Source organism: Periplaneta americana, chromosome 3, assembly GCF_040183065.1.
Source record: "Periplaneta americana isolate PAMFEO1 chromosome 3, P.americana_PAMFEO1_priV1, whole genome shotgun sequence".
NCBI classification, from domain to species: Eukaryota; Metazoa; Arthropoda; class Insecta; order Blattodea; family Blattidae; genus Periplaneta; species Periplaneta americana.
In genome coordinates this window covers 51,951,202-51,971,318 of record NC_091119.1, presented here as the reverse complement: position 1 = coordinate 51,971,318, position 20,117 = coordinate 51,951,202, and the positions used below count along the sequence as shown (strand labels likewise).

Sequence of the window (20,117 nt, the reverse complement as noted above, 5' to 3'; positions counted from 1 at the left end):
CACCTAGCATATGCAGATGATGTCGCCTTAATTGCAAGAACAAAGGCAACTTTAGCAGGAGCATTACAAGAATTTGAAGAAGAAGCAAGAAAGTTAGATTTGGAAATAAATGAAAATGAAACTAAATACATGAAAACTTCTAGAAGATTGGTAGAGACGCAAGATAACGTTATATTTTATCAACATGAATTTGAGGGACATGATTAAATCTCTTGAAGATCATAACTAATAAGAAATGGGGATCAGATATCACGACAATGCGTCTGTTTTATAATGCTTATATACAATCAAAATTGACCTATGGATGTGAAATATGGGGAGGAGCATCAGAAACTCATCTACAAAAAATCTGTGTTCTTCAAAACTTAGCCTTAAGATTATGCCTAGGAGTACCAAATACCACATCCACTGTTGCCCTAGAAATTGAATGTAATATTCAACCAGACACTATAGCCTATATTATAAAAAGATCTAAAAATACATTTAAAATTGGAAGCCTCATCCAGATCTCAGATGTTCTTCAAACTGTCAGATGGTATCCTGTGTAATTTCTATAAAATAAAAAAGAAGAAATACCAATCTATATCACAGACACCACTCATTGCTAAAACTCCAGTTGTGAACGAAATTCCTCCATGGAAATGGGTGATTCCAGAACATAGCATACAAATTCCAGGAAATCATTCCAAAAATGATCCTCCATATATTCTTAAGTTGATGCCATGGAACTACTCTGCAGCACATATAAGGATCGCCTTCAAATTTATACAGATGGATCTCTAAATCCTAATAATGGGACATCAGGAGCAGAGTATTATATTCCAAAATATCAAGAAAGTTATTTCATACCATGTTCATCCTCCTCCAATCTTGACACTGAATTGCTAGCTATTGATGCTGCTCTTGAGTGTGTTACCAGTACTCAAATTTCTGAAAAATCTATTTGCATACTTACTGACTCCAAGGGGGCTATATTTAATATAATTAAATATGTACCAAACCTATATGCACATAGAATTATTCCAATTCAGAAACAACTACGTAAACTAAAAGAACTCCAAAAGGAAATAACATTTCAATGGATACCTAGTCATTGTGGTATACCTGGAAACGAGAAAATCGATAATATTGCAAAACAGGCAACATATTTGCAACCAAGACCTCTTCACGTGATATCTCTAACCAGTGCTTTTGCTTCAGTAAAGTCTCATTTTACAAACCTATGGATCAACAATTGGCTCTCTTCTGACAAAGGAAAAATTTTACAGTCTGTACAAAAGAAACCAAATGCCCTGGAAATGTACAAAAACTTGCCCAGACATGTTCAAACATTTTTAACAAGAGCCAGAATAGGTCACATTGTCACTCAATTGTACCTACACCGATTTCACATTTCTGATAATCCTACTTGTCTGTGGTGTAATAATCATGATGATGATCTGGAACACATTCTTATATGTTGTTGTTGTTTTCTAATGCCAGGCGTTTGACAATAAAGTCATTTGCCCTCTTGCACTCCAATATTTTTCAAAGATATTATCATGGCCAGCCACTGAAGCAAAGATTTTGATGTGTTCCGAATCCATTTCTTGGTTTGAGTTGCACAGTGGGCAGTTAGGGGACTGATATATTCTTATATACTGTCCATCCATAAACCACAAAGGAAGTAAATTAAAATCATCAGTACCAGTTGCAGAAGACACAGCCCTGCAGCATATATTGACTACACCCCAATTCTGGCTACTAGCAACAGGCATCTATAATGAACACCGTCAAAATACCCCTCATTTTTCGTGAAAAACAACACTGAATAGACTACAGTGGACTATAGTGGACTTTATATTGTCAGCAAACAGCTGGATACATTAAGAAGATTGATTGATTGATTGATTGATTGATTGATTGATTGATTGATTGATTGGTTGATTGATTGATTGATCAACATGAATTTGAAAACTGTACAAGTTTCAAATACTTAGGCACAACGATAACAAATAATAATAGCGTCAGAAATAAAAACAAAAATAATGGAAGGTAATAGATGGTGTCTATTTGGGTTCGGAAAACTATTGAAATTTAGTTCACTATCTGTATCTGCGAAAAAAATCATTTACCAAACCATTATAAGGCCGATAGTCATGTATGCCAGTGAAGCTTGGCTTTTAACAACAAATAATGAAAATATTTTAGCTATTTGGGAAAGGAAAGTTCTCAGAAAGATACATGGACTTCATTTCGAAAATGGTAAATTCAGAAATAGAACCAATAAAGAGTTAATGGAAATGTAGGAGAGCTGAGCATAGTTTCCTTCATTAAGAGAGGCAGGCTCAGATGGCTGGGACATCTTGAGCATATGCCAGAAACCAGATTACCCAAACGAGCACTATACAGACACCCAGGAGAAGAGGACGACCAAGGTTGAGATGGCTTCAGGACGTGGAGGATGATCTGCTGAGAGTTGGATGTAGGAGATGGAGACAACGGGCGCAAGACAGAGACGAATGGCTTCAATTGATTGGGAAGCCCAGACCCTTTATGGCAGGGATGAGACGATATTAGCTCCCAATCACGGTAGAAGAGCTCGACCTTGATCACGGGCGCATAGCGCATCCACTGTAACGTAGACAACAGGGATGTATATGCACATCCAGCGAATAAAGGCAGCAATTATTATAATAACTTGCGTTACTAAGTTTCTGGCTATGTAATAGGGCTAATTATTCAGTTATTTAATATACATGTAAATATATAAACAAATCGCAATGGGAAAGGTGTTTCAGGAACAAAAAAGAGAAATAGGAAAAGTTAATTGTATGCAAACCATTTTCTTGTTAAAAGCAATTATTTATTATGTAAATACTTCACTTCATTGGTTAGGAGAAACTAATAGGGTCTACCTGCTCGACGTGTGTGATCTCTGAGTACTTTTGAGTATCTGTTGAAAAATAATAATGACAGTATTGATTGTATGATTGTGAAAATGTAGTCCCTACTCTCCAGTCGTGATTATGTAATGAGTTTTCTTAGAGTGATTTGTGAGATGCACGTAACACAAAAAAACAAATTGATTAAATTAAGATATTGAGAGCCATCGTAATTTTTGGGGTCAATCATTTAAGGGGATATGTATGACTTTTAAAACTTCCACACTTTTCAGCCAAAAATTTGTGAAATTTAAACTATATAAACATATCTATAATAATATCTGTACAAAATTTGGTGCAATTAGGTCTAATAGTTTTGAAATTATATTTTTAAGTATATTTTATGTTGACGTTACTAAAAAAAGCTCCTTGCATCAAAGTTTTCAAAATGTTTAGTTCATATTTGTTCAAAATCTTGAAAATATTTATTGGAATAAAAGTGAATTGGCTTTTTGAGCTTAGTAATAGTATAAGTTAAAGGGCAATCAAAGATAAAATATTATTTATAAATTAAAGAAACACATAGTCTAATAAAAGTAAATATCCAGAAACAAGCAACAAATAAAACATCAACAATACATTTAAAATAAAGAAATAAAAGGAATCTAGATACAGTCTACTGACCCAAATGTAAATTAATTTATCTTCGATATCAATTCCGAAATCAATTTATTTCTCTCTTCTCCTGAATAATGCCTATATATTTTTTTAATGTTGCGCCTCATAATGCCGTTTTATGTTGCTTTTTTTTGCAAGTGATATTTTTTTTACACAAACACTGGACTTCATCACCATGTTAGAAGCATAAATATTGTATCTTCCACTCTTCCTTGAAACTTTATTGCATGAGCGCTTCTGTTCCATCATGATGCGCTGTGTTCTAATATCTGTACATCCTTTAGCAATGTTTACAGGTAAAAGAGCTCCGCGCGCGCACTGCGGGCAGAAAATAGCTCTCGCCCGCAAATATTAGTCACCATCGCAAGACTGCTTTATGGGCTATAGTGCTACATATGAATGAATAAATGAATCGTGTGCTGAAACTTAATTGCGCCAACATTTCGGAAATATGTACATAAGTTTAACCTTTTTCCATCAGTTATTCAATGATGCTGTATCAACTGCGAGGTTATCTACTGTCGATGGAATTGGTGATAGCGAGATGGTATTTGGGGATGAATTCAAGGGATTACTTGATATTCGCTTACAGTTAGAGAAAATCTCGAGGGGAAAAAAACAATAAAGCAATCAACCTAAGCGAGATTCGAACCCATCTCAAGTGCAGGTTCGGATCACGAGTCCAACTCGCTACCATTTTGATTATGCTGGTGGTTGAATTCCGTCTTCATGGTCGTATTGCTCAAAACCTTGAAGATGGGACCTGTGAGAAGTTCCAATATGTCGAAGAATTTAAAGCTTAACACATGGTTGCAAATACAGAATCTTCTCACATTCCAAACACTGTAGAAGTCTAAGATACAGGTGTCTAAACTTTAACAGTGTCTCTTTTCCAAGAGTTTCCAACTAAAAATGCACTGCAGTTTACATTCAGATATTATGTGCCGTACCTATTGATTAATGATTAATTGATTAATGATGGCAAATGAATACATAATTTCGTTTTGTTTTTGTTGATTCATATATTAGAACAGAATTTATGTCAGAATTAAAAGGGCTTTTCCACAAAATGCTGAGGTTTTGTGCTGCACATAGAGAGAGTGTAAAAAATTAGGGAGAAGTTTTAGAAACACTGAGTCTATATTCGACTAAAATCCCAACCAGAAGAAGACATGACTAGGGAGCGGATTTTTAGGTGCTAAAAAATTTAAATATATTTATTTTTATGTGCTAAAAAGTACGAAAATATTTGCTAAAAATAAAAAAATATTTGTTTTAAACGACAAAAATACCTTACTTAGCTTGGAAAAAAAAATGTTACTAGGTACTCACCAAACACACTTGAGTGCTAGTAATTGCTCCAGAATTGCAGTGAACAACAAAGATCATCTCCAAATTCTCCATCACAAATGCATGCCGATTATCTCTGAACAACGACTTATACTGTGAAAACGATCTTTCCACATCACAGGATGTCAGATGTGCACATTTAAAGAGAGAAATGTCACAAACACATACACTGTTAATTTCACCTACAGGCACATTCTCCAATACTTGAGCAACTTTACATATTTTTTTATATCCACTGTTTTTCCCAAACACATTCTGGAATTTGTCCCTTAGTAATTGTGCTTCTGAACCTGGTAGCGAGTCTAGTTTAATTTTCACGGCATGCACCTCCCTGTTTCAGACAACAGGTTTTTGATTGTTTCGAGTTTTTTTGTGGTGTCACACAAAAAGCTTAGATTTGCTAAAAGGAAAGCCAAATCGTTTTTTAAATAACCATCTTTCAGTATATCTTGAAGGATATCGATTGACCAAGCCCGATAATAGAGAATCACAAGACGTAGTGCCTTACTTGATGGACATGAGCAAGAGGTGAGAGATTTGTTTAAATTAAATAATATTCATATCCGAGCTCTTATCTGTTGTGTTTCACAAACAAAGCGTGGAATGAAATCATCTTCAGCAACAATAAACATTCCTAATTATGTCTTTCAAGATCTCTTCTCCTTGTCCATGTTAATTTATTCTCTAATAATAACACTGATATGCTGCCTAGCAGTTATCAGAACTTGGGGCGATACTATTACAAAAATGGATCACGGATACATCACACAGCACTTAGAAACACGAAGCAACCAAGAATTCTTCAAAAGATAACGTACTTCTGAGTGACATAATTGATTTAGTTTTGAAATGTTTAAAAGTTCTTGTAAAAAATATTTAAGTAAAAAAACTCCAAGACTTATGTGTTTATAATAGATTTCCTGAAAATATGTATTTACATAATTTTTTTTGTGAAAATATGTGTTTTTATGTGAAATAAAATTCGGGTTTTAAACTTTAAACTTCATGTTCGGAATTTTTAACTTTGTTAATTGTGTTTTATCACACTCAAAAATAATATTTAATTACATAGAAATCCGCTCCTTACTTATGACCATGACTTAGCAAGTTGCACTCTGGCATGGTTCAAAGCCCGCATGGGCTGATTGGCTTGTTGGGTTTTCTCTGTATTGTTTTGTATTATATTTATTTACATTACATGGTATTCGTACATTGCTTCACAGCTAGAATATGGAACATGTAAAAAAATCTTAATACTACTATAAAGTTTTAATTCATAGTTACAGTCTAGTTGAATTGAAATATAAGACAGAAATATTCATGCAGTGTTGCTAAATACCATAACTTCACCTACAGAATAGAAGTCGTGAGAAATTAGATACTTCTTTAATTTGGCCCTAAATAATCTTATGTCTTGCCTTTGATTTGTTATATTCATAGGAGGCTATTAAAATTTTTACTGCCATATAATGCACTGCTTTTGGATAGCATGATAGATTTGTCAATGAAATATGAAAGTAATTCTTTTGACGAGTATTTATGCTATGAACTGTTGGATTAGTTACAAAGTTATCATTATTACATAGAGAAAGTTTATTAATGAAAAATATACTGAACAAGCCATGGGCACTATTTGTAGTTTTTTGAAAATGGTCTTGCACGATTCCATAAATTTGGCACCTACTATTATTCTAATTACTCTTTTTTGTAGTAAAAATATACTGTTACTGTCTGTAGAATTTCCTCAGAATATTATTTCAAAACTCATTACCGAGTGGAAGTATGCAAAGTATATTGTTTTTTTAAGATATTGATACTTACTATCTCTTGCATACATCTAATACCAAAACATGGTGAATTTAGTTTGGGGGTAATTTCTTTAATTATGATTTTTCCAATTTAAGACATTATCGATTTTTAAGCCAAGAAATTTGATTGTTGTTGTTTCTATTAGGGATTTGTTGTTAATTATTGCGCTTAAAATTTTCGAGGATGAATTTGGACAGGATTTAAATTGGATTATGTAAATTTTATTAAAATTTAAGGTACTAATTTATTGGCTGAGAACCAATCATATATTTTGAGGAGAAATGCTTCTGTTGAAGACGAATCCTCAGAATTATTTCCAAATGCTATCTCATTATCATCAATTCTACTAATGCTATACAGCCTCGCTGTTGGTACAGACTTGTTAAATCATCAAATAAAAATATTTGTGGTCATAAAGGGGAAATTTGATCCTTTTCATACTGAATTAGAAAATTAGTCTAAAAAGTCTCGCATAATCCTCTAACAATAGAGAAATTAAGGAAGGATATAACTTACAGATCTGATGGTCAAAAAAAGTAATTTTTCAATTTTTTTATAGAAAGATTGGACATTTATCTTTGTCAGTGAAGGAATTTTTACAATATGTACAATATTTTCGTAGATATGACCATAAATGTGCGAGCGTGTGCTTATTTAACTCTACACACATATTATGGTAGGAATGTTTACCGCTCATTTCCCGTAACTTGTATTTTTCAAAACCAGTTTTGTGATAACTCGGTAAGTTTTTAAGATATCGCAGTAAAATTTTTATACTTGTGAACAAGATGAATTACAATTATTGTTGTAACATTTATAGTTTATTTTTAAACAATTTTTTTACCTAACAAGCATTAAAAATTTAACTTATAAGAAATTTAAAAAAAAAACTTCTATTGTAGACTTTTCAAAAATTGTAGTTCATATTGTTCATTTGACATTCAGGAATAAATAGAAAAAAGAATGACTCAGAAATATTCATATTTGTGGACATTATCATAAAAACGGCACATCAGTGCACAAAAATGGCCACTTCTTTGTTATGATAATAAACTTACTCACAAAGGTAAAACTTTTAGTATATCTGAAAATAGTCTATAATTGCAGAAGCAGTGAATACTGAACATTTCAAATTTCAAGATGGAAGAATTATTAGTTGCTGAGGAAAAAAATATTGAATTTTCCTAATTTTTTAGTGCTTAAACCTGTATATCTCCCCCTTAAGGGCAGAATAAAGCAAAGATTTCTGCACAGTAGCTTAGGAGGGTCTATTATTACAACTTCATAAAATAATATGCCAAGAATATCTGTGTGAATGATAACATTTTTAAGAATTGCTGTGATCAAGATTATTCTTTTTATGTTTCATGCTAATAGGCCTATTGTACTAATTATGATTTCGATATTAACGATTTTATTATGCAACTTTACTATGGCTTGTCCTGGCAAGTATCAGGAAGAAGCTGACTCAAGAACAAATGTCGAACCTTGCTACTAACACTATAAATATACATCTTGATTACACAACTTTTAACAAATCATCCACATTACGGACACCATCACACAACAAAACTACTTCACATACAATAACAAATATTACACTCAAACCGAAGGCTTACTCATGGAATCACCCATTTCCAGCATACTAGCAGAAATATTCCTACACAGCATAGAACAGACATACATACTAAACAAAGACAACAACAAATACGCAGACATCATCATATGTTGGCACAGATACGTAGACGACATACTAATACTGTACAAGGAAACAAAAGACAGATTCAAAACCTACATCAACACATAAACAAAATACACCTAAAGCTACACTACACATTAGAAATTGAAAACAAATCCATAAATTTCCTAGACATCACAATAACAAAAGTTGACAACAAACACACATTCAAAATCTACAGAAAACCTACAACAACAACACACATACACAACACATCCAATCACCTAACACAACACAAACAAGCTGCATTTTGAACAATGGTACACAGACTACTCTCCAAACAATGGTACACATACTACTCAACATACCAATGAGCCAACAAGACTACAAAGAAGAGCTAAACACAATCAAATACATAGTACAAGAAAACGGATACAACCCCAACATAATAGATAACATAATAAGAAAGACAAAACATAATTACAAAAAAAAATAGGAATACAACACAAACACAAGAACACAAAAAATACATCACACTAACATACGAAAACAAAAACACATACAAGATTGCAACCTCATTCAAGAAATTAAATTACAACATTGCATATAGAACAAAAAATACTCTACGAAAGCATCTCAACACACAAACAAACAAATACAACCACGCAGGCGTATACAAACTCAAATGCAACACCTGCAACAACTTCTACATAGAACAGACAGGCAGATCATTTCAAACACGTTACAAAGAACACATCACAGCCATAACAAAATTACAAAACACTTCCACATACGCAGAACAGATCACAAATGCCAACCACACCTACAGCAACATAAACACAGACATGTAAATTCTACATATTCAACTGAAAAACCAGAAACTAAACACGCTGGAACAATACGAAATATACAGGCACACAAAAACACATCCACATGAAATTCTCAACACACAACTCAATTTCAGAACACACACACTTTTTGACTCCACATTACATACACAAACACACCCCCACAGGAAACGCAAACAAAAGGCGCAAAGACCAGGACCAACCAGTTCTGAGGATAGCCCACAACAGGCTGAAACTAGTCTACAAAATACTGTATATAATATTTAACACGCGAAAGCATACATATTCCGAGGACTATAAATAATCAGAATTACTGACGAAAGTTGTAGTGGTTCGTCAAGGTATCAGAAGCCTTCATATTGTAAAATATTTCGGTCGTAAGTTCAACTGCATTGAAACGTTCTTAGAGGTAATTATTTTAGAACATTTTTGGTTTCTTCAGAAAAGAACTCGAAGTGCTTTTTTTTTAAACAAACAATGAAATATGAATATATTTTTCTACAGGCCGTCGCAGCCCACGAGAAGCAGATGAGGGAGCAGGCTAAGAAAATGAATGTGGCATCACTCAGGTCTGCTGATCAAGCAAACACCAGTGCTGAGTGTAAGCTGGCTAAGGTGAGGGAAAACATCTGACCCTACTTGGCACAACTATCAGTTAAATAAATCACAATCAGCATCACCAGCAATAACAACAGCAACATAGCATCATCGTCATCATATTCCTCTTATCATGATCATCATAATAATCTTCATAATCGTCGTCAGTATCATCATACCAGTATCAATCATTATTGTCATCATCAGGATCATAATTCATCATCATTATTTTCTTGTATCTGATGATTTGTTTGAGATATCTTCGATAAGATATCTTAATGAAGGGCAGAAACTATTAATTATTCTAGTATTTCACACTTTCACCTAATAGAGTCATTTCAAATTTTTTTACTATTTATAAAGTTTTTCATTGGTCAGTTTTGTTTTTCGCCTAATCTTATTCTGTAAATTCACGAGATAGCATTTTCATTTCAAATATTTGTGTTGTGTTATGTGGTGAAAATAAGCCTATTTGAGAATAACAAATTAAAAGTAACTGTTTTTCTTGGAATTCGAGTTTTTCATTACCAATCAATTATTTTACTTTCTAGAAAAGATTTAAACAGCTGTGTTTTGAATAAATAAATTAATGTTATGAATTTCAAGTCCTTATGGGGGAAGAAATTTTCTCATGAAATTTCAGCCAGTGTATAGGATCGGTGTCCACCCAGCATTGTGATGCACTTGGGGAGCTGCAATAGGTAGCAAAATCTGGTTATGAAAACCAGCTGTAACGGTAGCACCAAGGATTTTATTATTATTATTATTATTATTATTATTATTATTATTATTATTATTATTATTATTATTATTATTATTATTATTATTATTATGAATAAAGAATAGGCCTATAAATTCTTGCATTGCACGCCAGGTTGCTCTGATGACGATCTCTCTGTGGTTCTTCGCATGGACTCCCTACTTGGTCACCAACTACACAGGCATCTTTGAGGGCGCCAAGATCAGCCCTCTGGCCACCATCTGGTGCTCTCTGTTTGCCAAGGCTAACGCAGTTTACAACCCTATTGTCTACGGAATCAGGTGAAAATATAGTTTTATGATTTTGAATGAGATCATAATGTTTATCGCTCCACAGTTCTGTGTTACCGTAGCTTAATTGGTAAAGCTACTGATTATGCCTGGATGCTCGTACTATCCCAGGGAAGGTACATTCGCTACATCCAAATGGCTCTGAGACTAAATCAGTTCTGTAAGAAGTGAATATACGATTTTCTTTTTCTGGGGTTAAGGTGCCTGGTGCATGATACAGTTATTTGGTGATGGAAATATTTCTCTGTCTTGCTTAGATTCCATTATGACATAAAGAATTGTTATCTGATACAAAATATATCGAGCTTTTAAAATGATGAAATACCAGTAACGTAAAGTATCATATTTAGTTATATTTGTCTCAATATTGTTATTAGTTTACTGCAGTCTAAATGAAGTGAAACCAAGAAACTGTAACCTAATACATATATATGCACTAGGGTGGCCCTTAGCTATAGGTAATTTTCCTAAAGTTAAAATTGTGCTGCTCCCACCCTCTTATTTTGTTCCAATCAACAAAAAAATAATCTGTGCAAATTTTCAGCTCAATCGGACAACTGCTTGGCGACCCTCAAACACTTTGAAGTTGTAACATAGTATACGGAACGATTAATTCCATACAAAAGCAGTATGTTCTTCCCTATCTCGACCATTTCCTTTTTTTCTTCTTAGAGAAATTTATGTGGACATCCTGGAAAGCCCAGCAACTGTTTTAAAATATTCTGAATGAAATTTCCCAAAAGTTAATTCGAAAAATTCCTGAAATGAGATGAAAATTTTAAGAAATATTAGGTTTTTTTAGTAATGCTCACAATTTATACAAGAGAAACACATTTTATTACTCTGATTTCTATATAATCAAAACATTATCTGAAGGAACGAACATTGAACATTACTTTTTTTTTTTAAGAGAGGATTTAGTGGCAGTTGGGTATTTTTTACGGTGTCTCGTAAAGTTCTGTAAAACAAATTGTTTCTCAGTTTCATCTTTTGTGAGAATGTTATTGTAACTCTGAATAGTTTGACTTCTCTTTCTGCAACGTCATCCACAACAACTATCTTCTCAATTTTTTCAATTCCACTTTTGTAAACAGGATCATCCTTTCAAGTTGAAGAGTCTTTGTCGAGGAAATTGGTGCTGATAGAAAATCTCGTGAAGAAAATTTTAGTACCAGGAGTTACAAAAGACGAAAACTCAATATTTGTAAACCAAGAAAAATTATTTTGGTGCAGAATGTATCTCTTCAGTAGATTTTCTTCTTCTTTCTCTTCTTCACCTTCGTCCACTTCCAGAATAACTTGAGTCATATTTGCTTTAACCGCTGTTGGAACATAGTGATCAAATAGGAATAGAGCCACAGTTTCGGGAACTAAATACCAGAGATGGTTGGAAAATTTATTTGCGGCAGCCTTACTGATTTCTGGATCAATAGGTAATTTATCAGTTTACTCATGAATAGGAAATCATGATAAGGTGCTTTAAATGCTTCTGATGACAAAAACTAGGCTCGAACATACACTCGATCAAGAAAAATAATTTATGTGTGCCTTGCTTCTCCAAATTGTTTCTAACGTGTTGAAAAGAAGGGTGATTTATTACCAGGTTTTCAGTATCACGCCTGAAAGCTTCCTCATAAGTAAATCCCATTTCTATCACTGATTTTGCATCTATCAAAATCTTCAGAGAGACGAGGAGTAAAAAACTGCAATGTACCTCTAGTTGCTGGAACTACTCCTGCTGCTGCAGTTGTTGCTCTTTCACTGTCGTCACCACATCACTACTTTGGCTGCTTAATGTTGAATCATCAGTTTGTGATGTAGCAAGCTGATGAGTAGTAAAATTTTGTTACATTTCTTCATGAGTCCTTTCTTTCCTGGCAGTTTCCTTTGGATTGCGCTTCAGTGCTTTTTCTTCCTTGTGTTTTAGTTTTAGATCTACAAAAACCATACAGCCTGGTCATCCTTTTTGGCGCTGAAGCATTAAAAAATTCTTATCCTCTTCATTTTTATCTGTCCCAAAGCATCTGAATCAGCTTCGCCAAAGAGATCGTCCATAATTTCCATAAACAAATATCTTCTCCTTTTCTTTTTTCCTTGCCTGCAGTTCTACTCAACTCTTTTCTGTAAACCCTTCCATTCATCATAGGGTTTGAATAACTTATCAACGCAGTGGTCAGTTCTTCTAGTAGGGATTCGTGCTTTTCGCCAACAAATGGAAACTTCTTGAATCATCAGTGCCGCACCTTCCTTTGTTGTAAGATTTACAACTCTTACATTGTAGAAGAAAAGTCTTAAAACTTGTCGGTTCGAAAGTAGTTTGGCTCCGACGATTTGATTGCAGATGTAGCCAACAAGAAAGACATAAAAATCTTTTCTTAAATTGTGTGACGAACTACATAAATAGGTTGATGTCATTTTACAACTCTAGGAAAAAAAAAATCTTGAAAGTCACTTTACACTAGCAGTCAGCAGGTCAGCACAGGCAATTTTGAAACAATAATTGAAAAATCATTCATCAAAGACAAGTTCATGTTTAGTTACAAAATAAGTGAATAAAGCACAAAAATGAATAATAATAATAATAATAATAATAATAATAATAATAATAATAATAATAATAATAATAATAATAATAATAATATAGGTTTATCTAATAATATTGGAAAAATTGTTTTCTGGACTAAAATTTCAAAACTTCATGGTCAATGAGGGTCGGCTAGAAATTGTCCGATTGAACTGAAAATTTGCACAAATCGTTGTTTTGTTGATTGGAACAAAATAAAGGGGTGGGAAGCAAAACTTTTAGAAAGTTGAAAAATAAGGGCCACCGTAATATGCACTCACGACAAGTGAAAAAAATAAAGAAGCTTGGAAGGCCGTTACTTCAACTCGATTTAAAGCAAGCACAAACAAGCCTAGGTAAGACATTCTGAAGGACTTTCGATGTGAATAAATATGAAAGAAACAGCTGGATTTGCAGTTGTGAATCTACAAATAAATTTCTTTTTCCCGTGCCTGCTAATTGCTAAGGGTAAAGATACGAGCTGGACATGCACTGATGTATCAGATTTAAGCCATTTGACATAGAAAATTAAGAAGCATGAGAAATCTATTGCTCATAAGAATACTTGCCTAGATTTATCAGTCCTTGGAAGAAGAGAAATTAGGCACAGCTTAGCTCGGCTTTCAGGCAGAATATTGAAAGACAGATTGATAATGTAAGGAAATATCGCTATATTCTTTCAAAGATAATTGATCATCATCATTATCGTCGTTGTCGTCGTCTTCATCATCACCTCATCATCCTCATCATTGTCGTCGTCATCATCACCTCATCATCATCATCGTCATCGTCATCGTCATCATCACATCATCATCATCGTCGTCGTCGTCCTCATCATCACCTCATCATCCTCATCATCATTGTCGTCGTTGTCGTCCTCATCATTATCATCATCATCGTCGTTATCATCATCATCTCATCATAATCATCATCGTCGTCGTCCTCATCATCACCTCATCATCGTCGTCATCATCACCTCATTATCATCATCGTCGTCGTTGTCATCATCATCATCGTCATCATCATCATCGTCGTCGTCGTTGTCGTCCTCATCATCACCTCATCATTATCATCATCATCGTCGTCGTCCTCGTCATCACCTCATCATCTTCTTCATCATCATCGTCGTTGTCGCCATCATCACCTCATCATAATCGTCGTCGTCCTCATCATCATCATCGTCGTCGTTGTCGTCCTCATCATCATCATCATCATTATCGTCGTCGTCGTCCTCATCATCACCTCATCATCATCGTCGTCGTTGTCGTCATCGTCATCTCATCATCCTCATCGTCGTCGTTGTCGTCGTCCTCATCATCACCTCATCATCATCATTGTCGTCGTCCTCATCATCATCATCATCGTCGTCGTTGTCGTCCTCATCATCACCTCATTATCCTCATCATCATCATCGTCGTCGTCTTTGTCGTCGTCGTCCTCAACACTTCATCATTATCATCATCATCATCATCGTCGTCGTCGTCATCATCACCTCATCATGCTCATCATCATCATCATCATCGTCGTCGTTCTCATCATCACATCATCATCATCGTCGTCTTCTTTGTCGTCATCATCACCTCATTATCCTCATCATCATCATCGTCGTCGTCCTCAACACCTCATCATCATCATCATCATAATCGTCGTCGTCGTTGTCCTCATCATCACCTCATCATGCTCATCATCATCATCATCATCATCGTCGTCATCATCATCATCGTCGTTGTCGTCCTCATCATCGTCGTCGTCGTCCTCATCATCACCTCGTCATCCTCATCATCATCATCATCATCAGGCTCATTTTAAGGAAATTATCTACTTTAAAGAACTGTAGTATTTTTAATTTTTCGGAAATGAGATACCGTATTGTTTAAATTGTTGGAAAACTATGTAATATCATAAAAATAGTGAACACTTTTGTTATTTTAGGCACGAACCGCCACTGTCTAGTGCCAATCCTTCTACCCCTCTCTCCCACAAATGTTGAAGGTGTACCTAAAATTTGTTTTAGAACATTTTCTACCCAATTTGATTATTACTTTGCTTGCACCTTTTCCACAGCAATTATTTCACAGATTTTCTTACACCTGTGCAGTGTTTATGTTTTCATTTATTCAATGTCCTTTAAATTTTAGTTTCGACAAGTTTTTTTTTTTTTTACACATCTAGGTGATGTGTAAATGGAGATTATATTTAATATTAGAAACTTTTAGCTTGACCAGTAACATTCTTCATTGTTTGATACACACTAACACTTATAATGTTACACAGTAAAGAAGTTATAAAGTCAATCAGCAATAATGTTCTCCTTCCATAACAATTGAATAAGTTCTTGTTGTATAGATGATTTTTCACTGCACAATGTCCAGTTAGCAATTAGCATCCATTAAATAGAGAGATTTCGCACCCTCACTGTATGCTAAATACTTAATGCTATGTTGACGTCATTAATGAAGGAGCCAATCAGAACCATTCACCTCACGTTATTTCAATAGCTGACCCGCTATTTCTAGCCAGATAATGTGGGTTTACCATAGGCCTAATCAGTGTTAAAACATGGCATCTCGTTTGAGATTTACTACTTAGAACAGCTCAAATGAATAAATTATTCAGGCCAACATACAAGAAGGTTCAGGGAAGAATTTTTCGTTGGAATTGCAACAGAAAAAGGTTGAGTCGTGAATACTCTGTCAAACAAAAACACTCCTTTGTTTAACTTATCGTAACTCGGAAACCAATAAAGATTTGAGTAGTGACCACTTTTAAAAATAATTTTCATTCTTTCTCAACATTTTTCTCACTTTGACTCCTCGTCTAACATGAAAAATAAAAAAGTTTGCAGCTTACCAACTTTTGAAAGTGTAAATGTCTATTCTGAAAAGATCACATCGAAGTTAGTATTTTTTTCTCATTTTTCAAGAAAGACTTCCATTTCGAATTTTTTATGCCTTTTTTTAGACATTAAGCTATCAATTAAAAAGATTACAGCGCGATTGATTGACTATCAGAGAAGCTACGACATGATAAATGTTAACGGAGTGGGAAATATTGTATAATAGAAACAACAAGAGCCACATTAAAGGAATACGTATACCAATCCCTTTTTGATACTTTCCGAAGTTTTGCGAACATTAACATATGAAGAGTCCACTGCAAGAATGATGAATGTCATTTGGAATACATTTTTCAGGAGAAGCAATTGAAAGTTTGAAATGCTTAGTGCTCAAAGCTTAACTGTGATTTTCCGATCATTACTGGACAATGACTATCAGTGCTAATGCCATATAACTCTGTATGTACATCCTGTATATCTTAAGCTATGCATTGACAGTCTTGGTTCATTTTCGACAAGAAAGTGACATCCATCATTCTTGCAGTGGACTCTTCATATGCCATCACATATGTCACTATTGACGTCAACATAGCGTTAGGTGTTTAGCAGGCACCGAGGGTGCGAAAACTCTTTAATGTTTTTGTGGATTACGCTAAAAAAGGGCAGTGTTAATGTGTTATGTCGAAGCTTTACCTCAAACTGCACTCATCATTAGAGCTTCACAGCAGAATACAAAAAATCAGTTGCTCAATTAACTATAAGCTTGAATAAAAGAATGTCGAAAAATTGAATAGCTCCCAGCCATACGACCCTCCATAGTGCTCATTCAGCTGGAGAAGCACAAAGTCATGTTGCATACTAAGTGACAGAGTACACATTGATGGAAGATGGCAACCCAACTACTCTCTCCAATTTTCTGTATTAGTCTATCTGCTGTGGAGTACTGTATGTGCATACGGAGGAGAGGTTTCGACAAGAGCTTATTAATAGTTATCTTGCAAGATAATCAACTGTTAGTAAAAGAAAGGTATAGTACGAGTAGTTAAAGCAGATGACATTAGCGAATGGTCACCTCATTTTAAAAAAATGAACTTCTCATAGACAAAATTTCTTATTATTTTTAGTCATTTTTCTGTTCAGATAAGTGTTGTTAAAACAAAATTTCTTAATAAATATCTCAATCTTACTTATCAGTAGGTGAATGCTTTTTCATTGCACCTTAATGTAGTACATATTTTTTTGGGCAAACGTTTTCGCTATACAGTATTAGCATCATCAGGTCCATATTATATCTTTGATTGAACACATTACTAATAAACAAGTAAAGTTAAAATATTTATCATAAAAGATGTTAAAAGTTAAAATAAATTATCTTATATGTACATCACATATTCATTATATATGAGGTCTCGCCTACCTCGCACCGTGGATCGTGACCTGGCATAGCTCAGTTGGAAAGAGCACTCAGCGCGTAAAGCTGAGAGGTCCCGGGTTCGATTCCTGGTGCCGGAACGAATTTTTCTCGTATTAAATGGTGATAATACACATTGGCTACTTCATAGTAGTCGTGTAATATTCAATGAGGTAGGCGAGACCTCATATATAATGAATATGTGATGTATTAACTGTTAGAAGTTGTCACAAACTGATGTTGAATATGGCCATAAAGTCATTTAAATATGCGCTCCTGCATGTATGACTTACATTGTCTAAAATGCAGGTAGTAAGGCCGTAAAACATTACGAGAGGAGTTCGGCTGGCACCGTGGATCGTGGAAAGAGCACTCAGCACGTAGAGCTAAGAGGTTCCGGGTTCGATTCCCGGTGCAGGAACGAATTTTTCTCGTATTAAATGGTGATATCTTATATGTATTAGATAGACAATTGAACCTAGTTGGCCTGGGTAGCGTAGTCGGTATGGCGCTGGCCTTTTGTACTCGAGGTTGCGGGTTTGATCCCTGTCCAGGTTGATGGCATTTAAGTGTGTTTAAATGCGACAGGCTCATGTCAGTAGATTTACTGTCCTGTGGAACAAAATTCCGGCACACCAGCGGTTTTGATATAACGTCTGCAGTTGCGAACGTCGTTAAATAAACCGTAATTTAATGTTTCTTAACCATTGATCCTTATTGGTTTGAATTTTGCTTGTTTGTAATTGTGCATTTGTTAATTAATTGTTATTATTAAGGTCATAGTATATAGTTTTCTTACATTTACTTGTACATAAAACATGTTAAAATCAATAACTACGATAAACATGTGTAGTATGCATATATATTGACATTGATGGCTACAACTTTTTATATTCGACGATTAACTCGGTAGCTGGTATGCAATTGCTGTTGCGAGGCAGTGTATTTATATTGTCTGAAAATAATTTTAGTATATTATAGTGATTTAAAAAATCTTTTGCATAGAACTGTTTGGTATTAATTTTGAAACTACTTACGAAAATGTTATGGAGAAGTTGTTCTATGATCACCTTGTGCACAGGAAAGTCTTAAGAGTTACTGAGTGTAAGAGCATGGTATAACCTACGGTAGGACAGAAACTCTCTTAGTGGAACTAGTCAATAAATTGTAATTTAGTTATTAATTTTGTATTAAGAAAACTTGTGATAAACAATTTAATAAGGGACCCAGCAGGTTCTTTGCCTCTTACATGCTGTGCTTTGGTTCCCTGCAGCCATCCCAAGTACCGTGCAGCTCTGACGAAGAAGTTCCCGAGCTTGGCATGTACCAGTAGTGACGATGACACTGCTTCTGTGGCATCTGGCGTCACCACCGTCAGCGAGGAGAAGACACCGGCAGCATAAATGTGTATGCCGGTCCTTCAGCAGGAGAAAATCTCTCAGCCCGGCGAGCAGTGCCTGCCAACTGCAACGCTGGGAACAAACAATCTGTAATCTGCACAGCCTGACAGGCCACATGCAAGTGGAAGTGGACCACTTCTTCTTCATCTGTACAGAGTACTTCCCTGTGATAGAACGTGTATATGAATGTAGAACCTTCGCCGCAGTGTGGCAATGGCAATTGTGTAGACTTTTTTTGTATGATCGATGCAATAAATGAACCCAGCATGTGAGCTAGTTTTTATTAATTCTCCACTTTTCCTGCAATTTACTTCTGTTCTTTGGGAAAGATCTAGTAGTTCAGTACTTGAGTGTGGGCATATCTTTCAGGTTGAATCTCAGGTGCTACCTGGAGTGTATATATGTTGTTGTTTTCTAATGCCAGGCATTTGACAATAAAGTCATTTGACCTCTTGCACTCCAATATTTTTCAAAGATATTATCATGACCAGCCACTGAAGCACAGATTTTGAGGTGTTCCGAATCCATTTCTTGGTTTGAGTTGCACAATGGGCAGTTAGGGGACTGATATATTCCAATTCTATGCAGGTGTTTGGCCAAACAATCATGGCCTGTTGCCAATCTAAATGCAGCTACAGACGATTTTCGTGGTAAATCGGGAATTAACTGTGGATTATGATGCAGAGAGTTCCATTTTTTCCCTTGAGATTGTGTTATCAAATTTTGTTTGTTGAAGTCTAAGTATGTAGATTTAATAAATCTTTTCACAGAGTAATACGTAGATTTAGTAACAGGTCTGTAAGTAGCAGTGCTGCCCTTCTTTGCTAAAGCATCCGCATTCTCGTTTCCCAGGATTCCACAATGGGATGGTATCCATTGGAATACAATTCTTTTATTGAGTGATATTAATTGAGAGCATTTTAGTTATTTCTGCTGTTTGAGATGAAGGTGTCTGTTTAGAGACTATTGATAGAATAGTTGCTTTGGAGTCTGACAATATAGCCGCATTCTTAAATTTATTGATGTGGCATAG

At 34.8% G+C, this 20,117-nt stretch overlaps 1 protein-coding gene across 1 annotated transcript in view; it reads left to right on the top strand.

The window, feature by feature from the left end:
• LOC138696024 (rhodopsin) overlaps positions 1-19,356 on the top strand; it is a 35,571-nt gene extending 16,215 nt beyond the window's left edge. The window contains exons 7-9 of the mRNA XM_069820504.1: positions 9,732-9,842; positions 10,699-10,865; positions 18,958-19,356. Of these exons, the coding sequence (XP_069676605.1) occupies positions 9,732-9,842; positions 10,699-10,865; positions 18,958-19,087 (408 nt within the window). The 3' untranslated portion in view covers positions 19,088-19,356. The remainder of the gene's footprint in view (positions 1-9,731; positions 9,843-10,698; positions 10,866-18,957) is intronic.
• Positions 19,357-20,117: the final 761 nt, after the last annotated feature.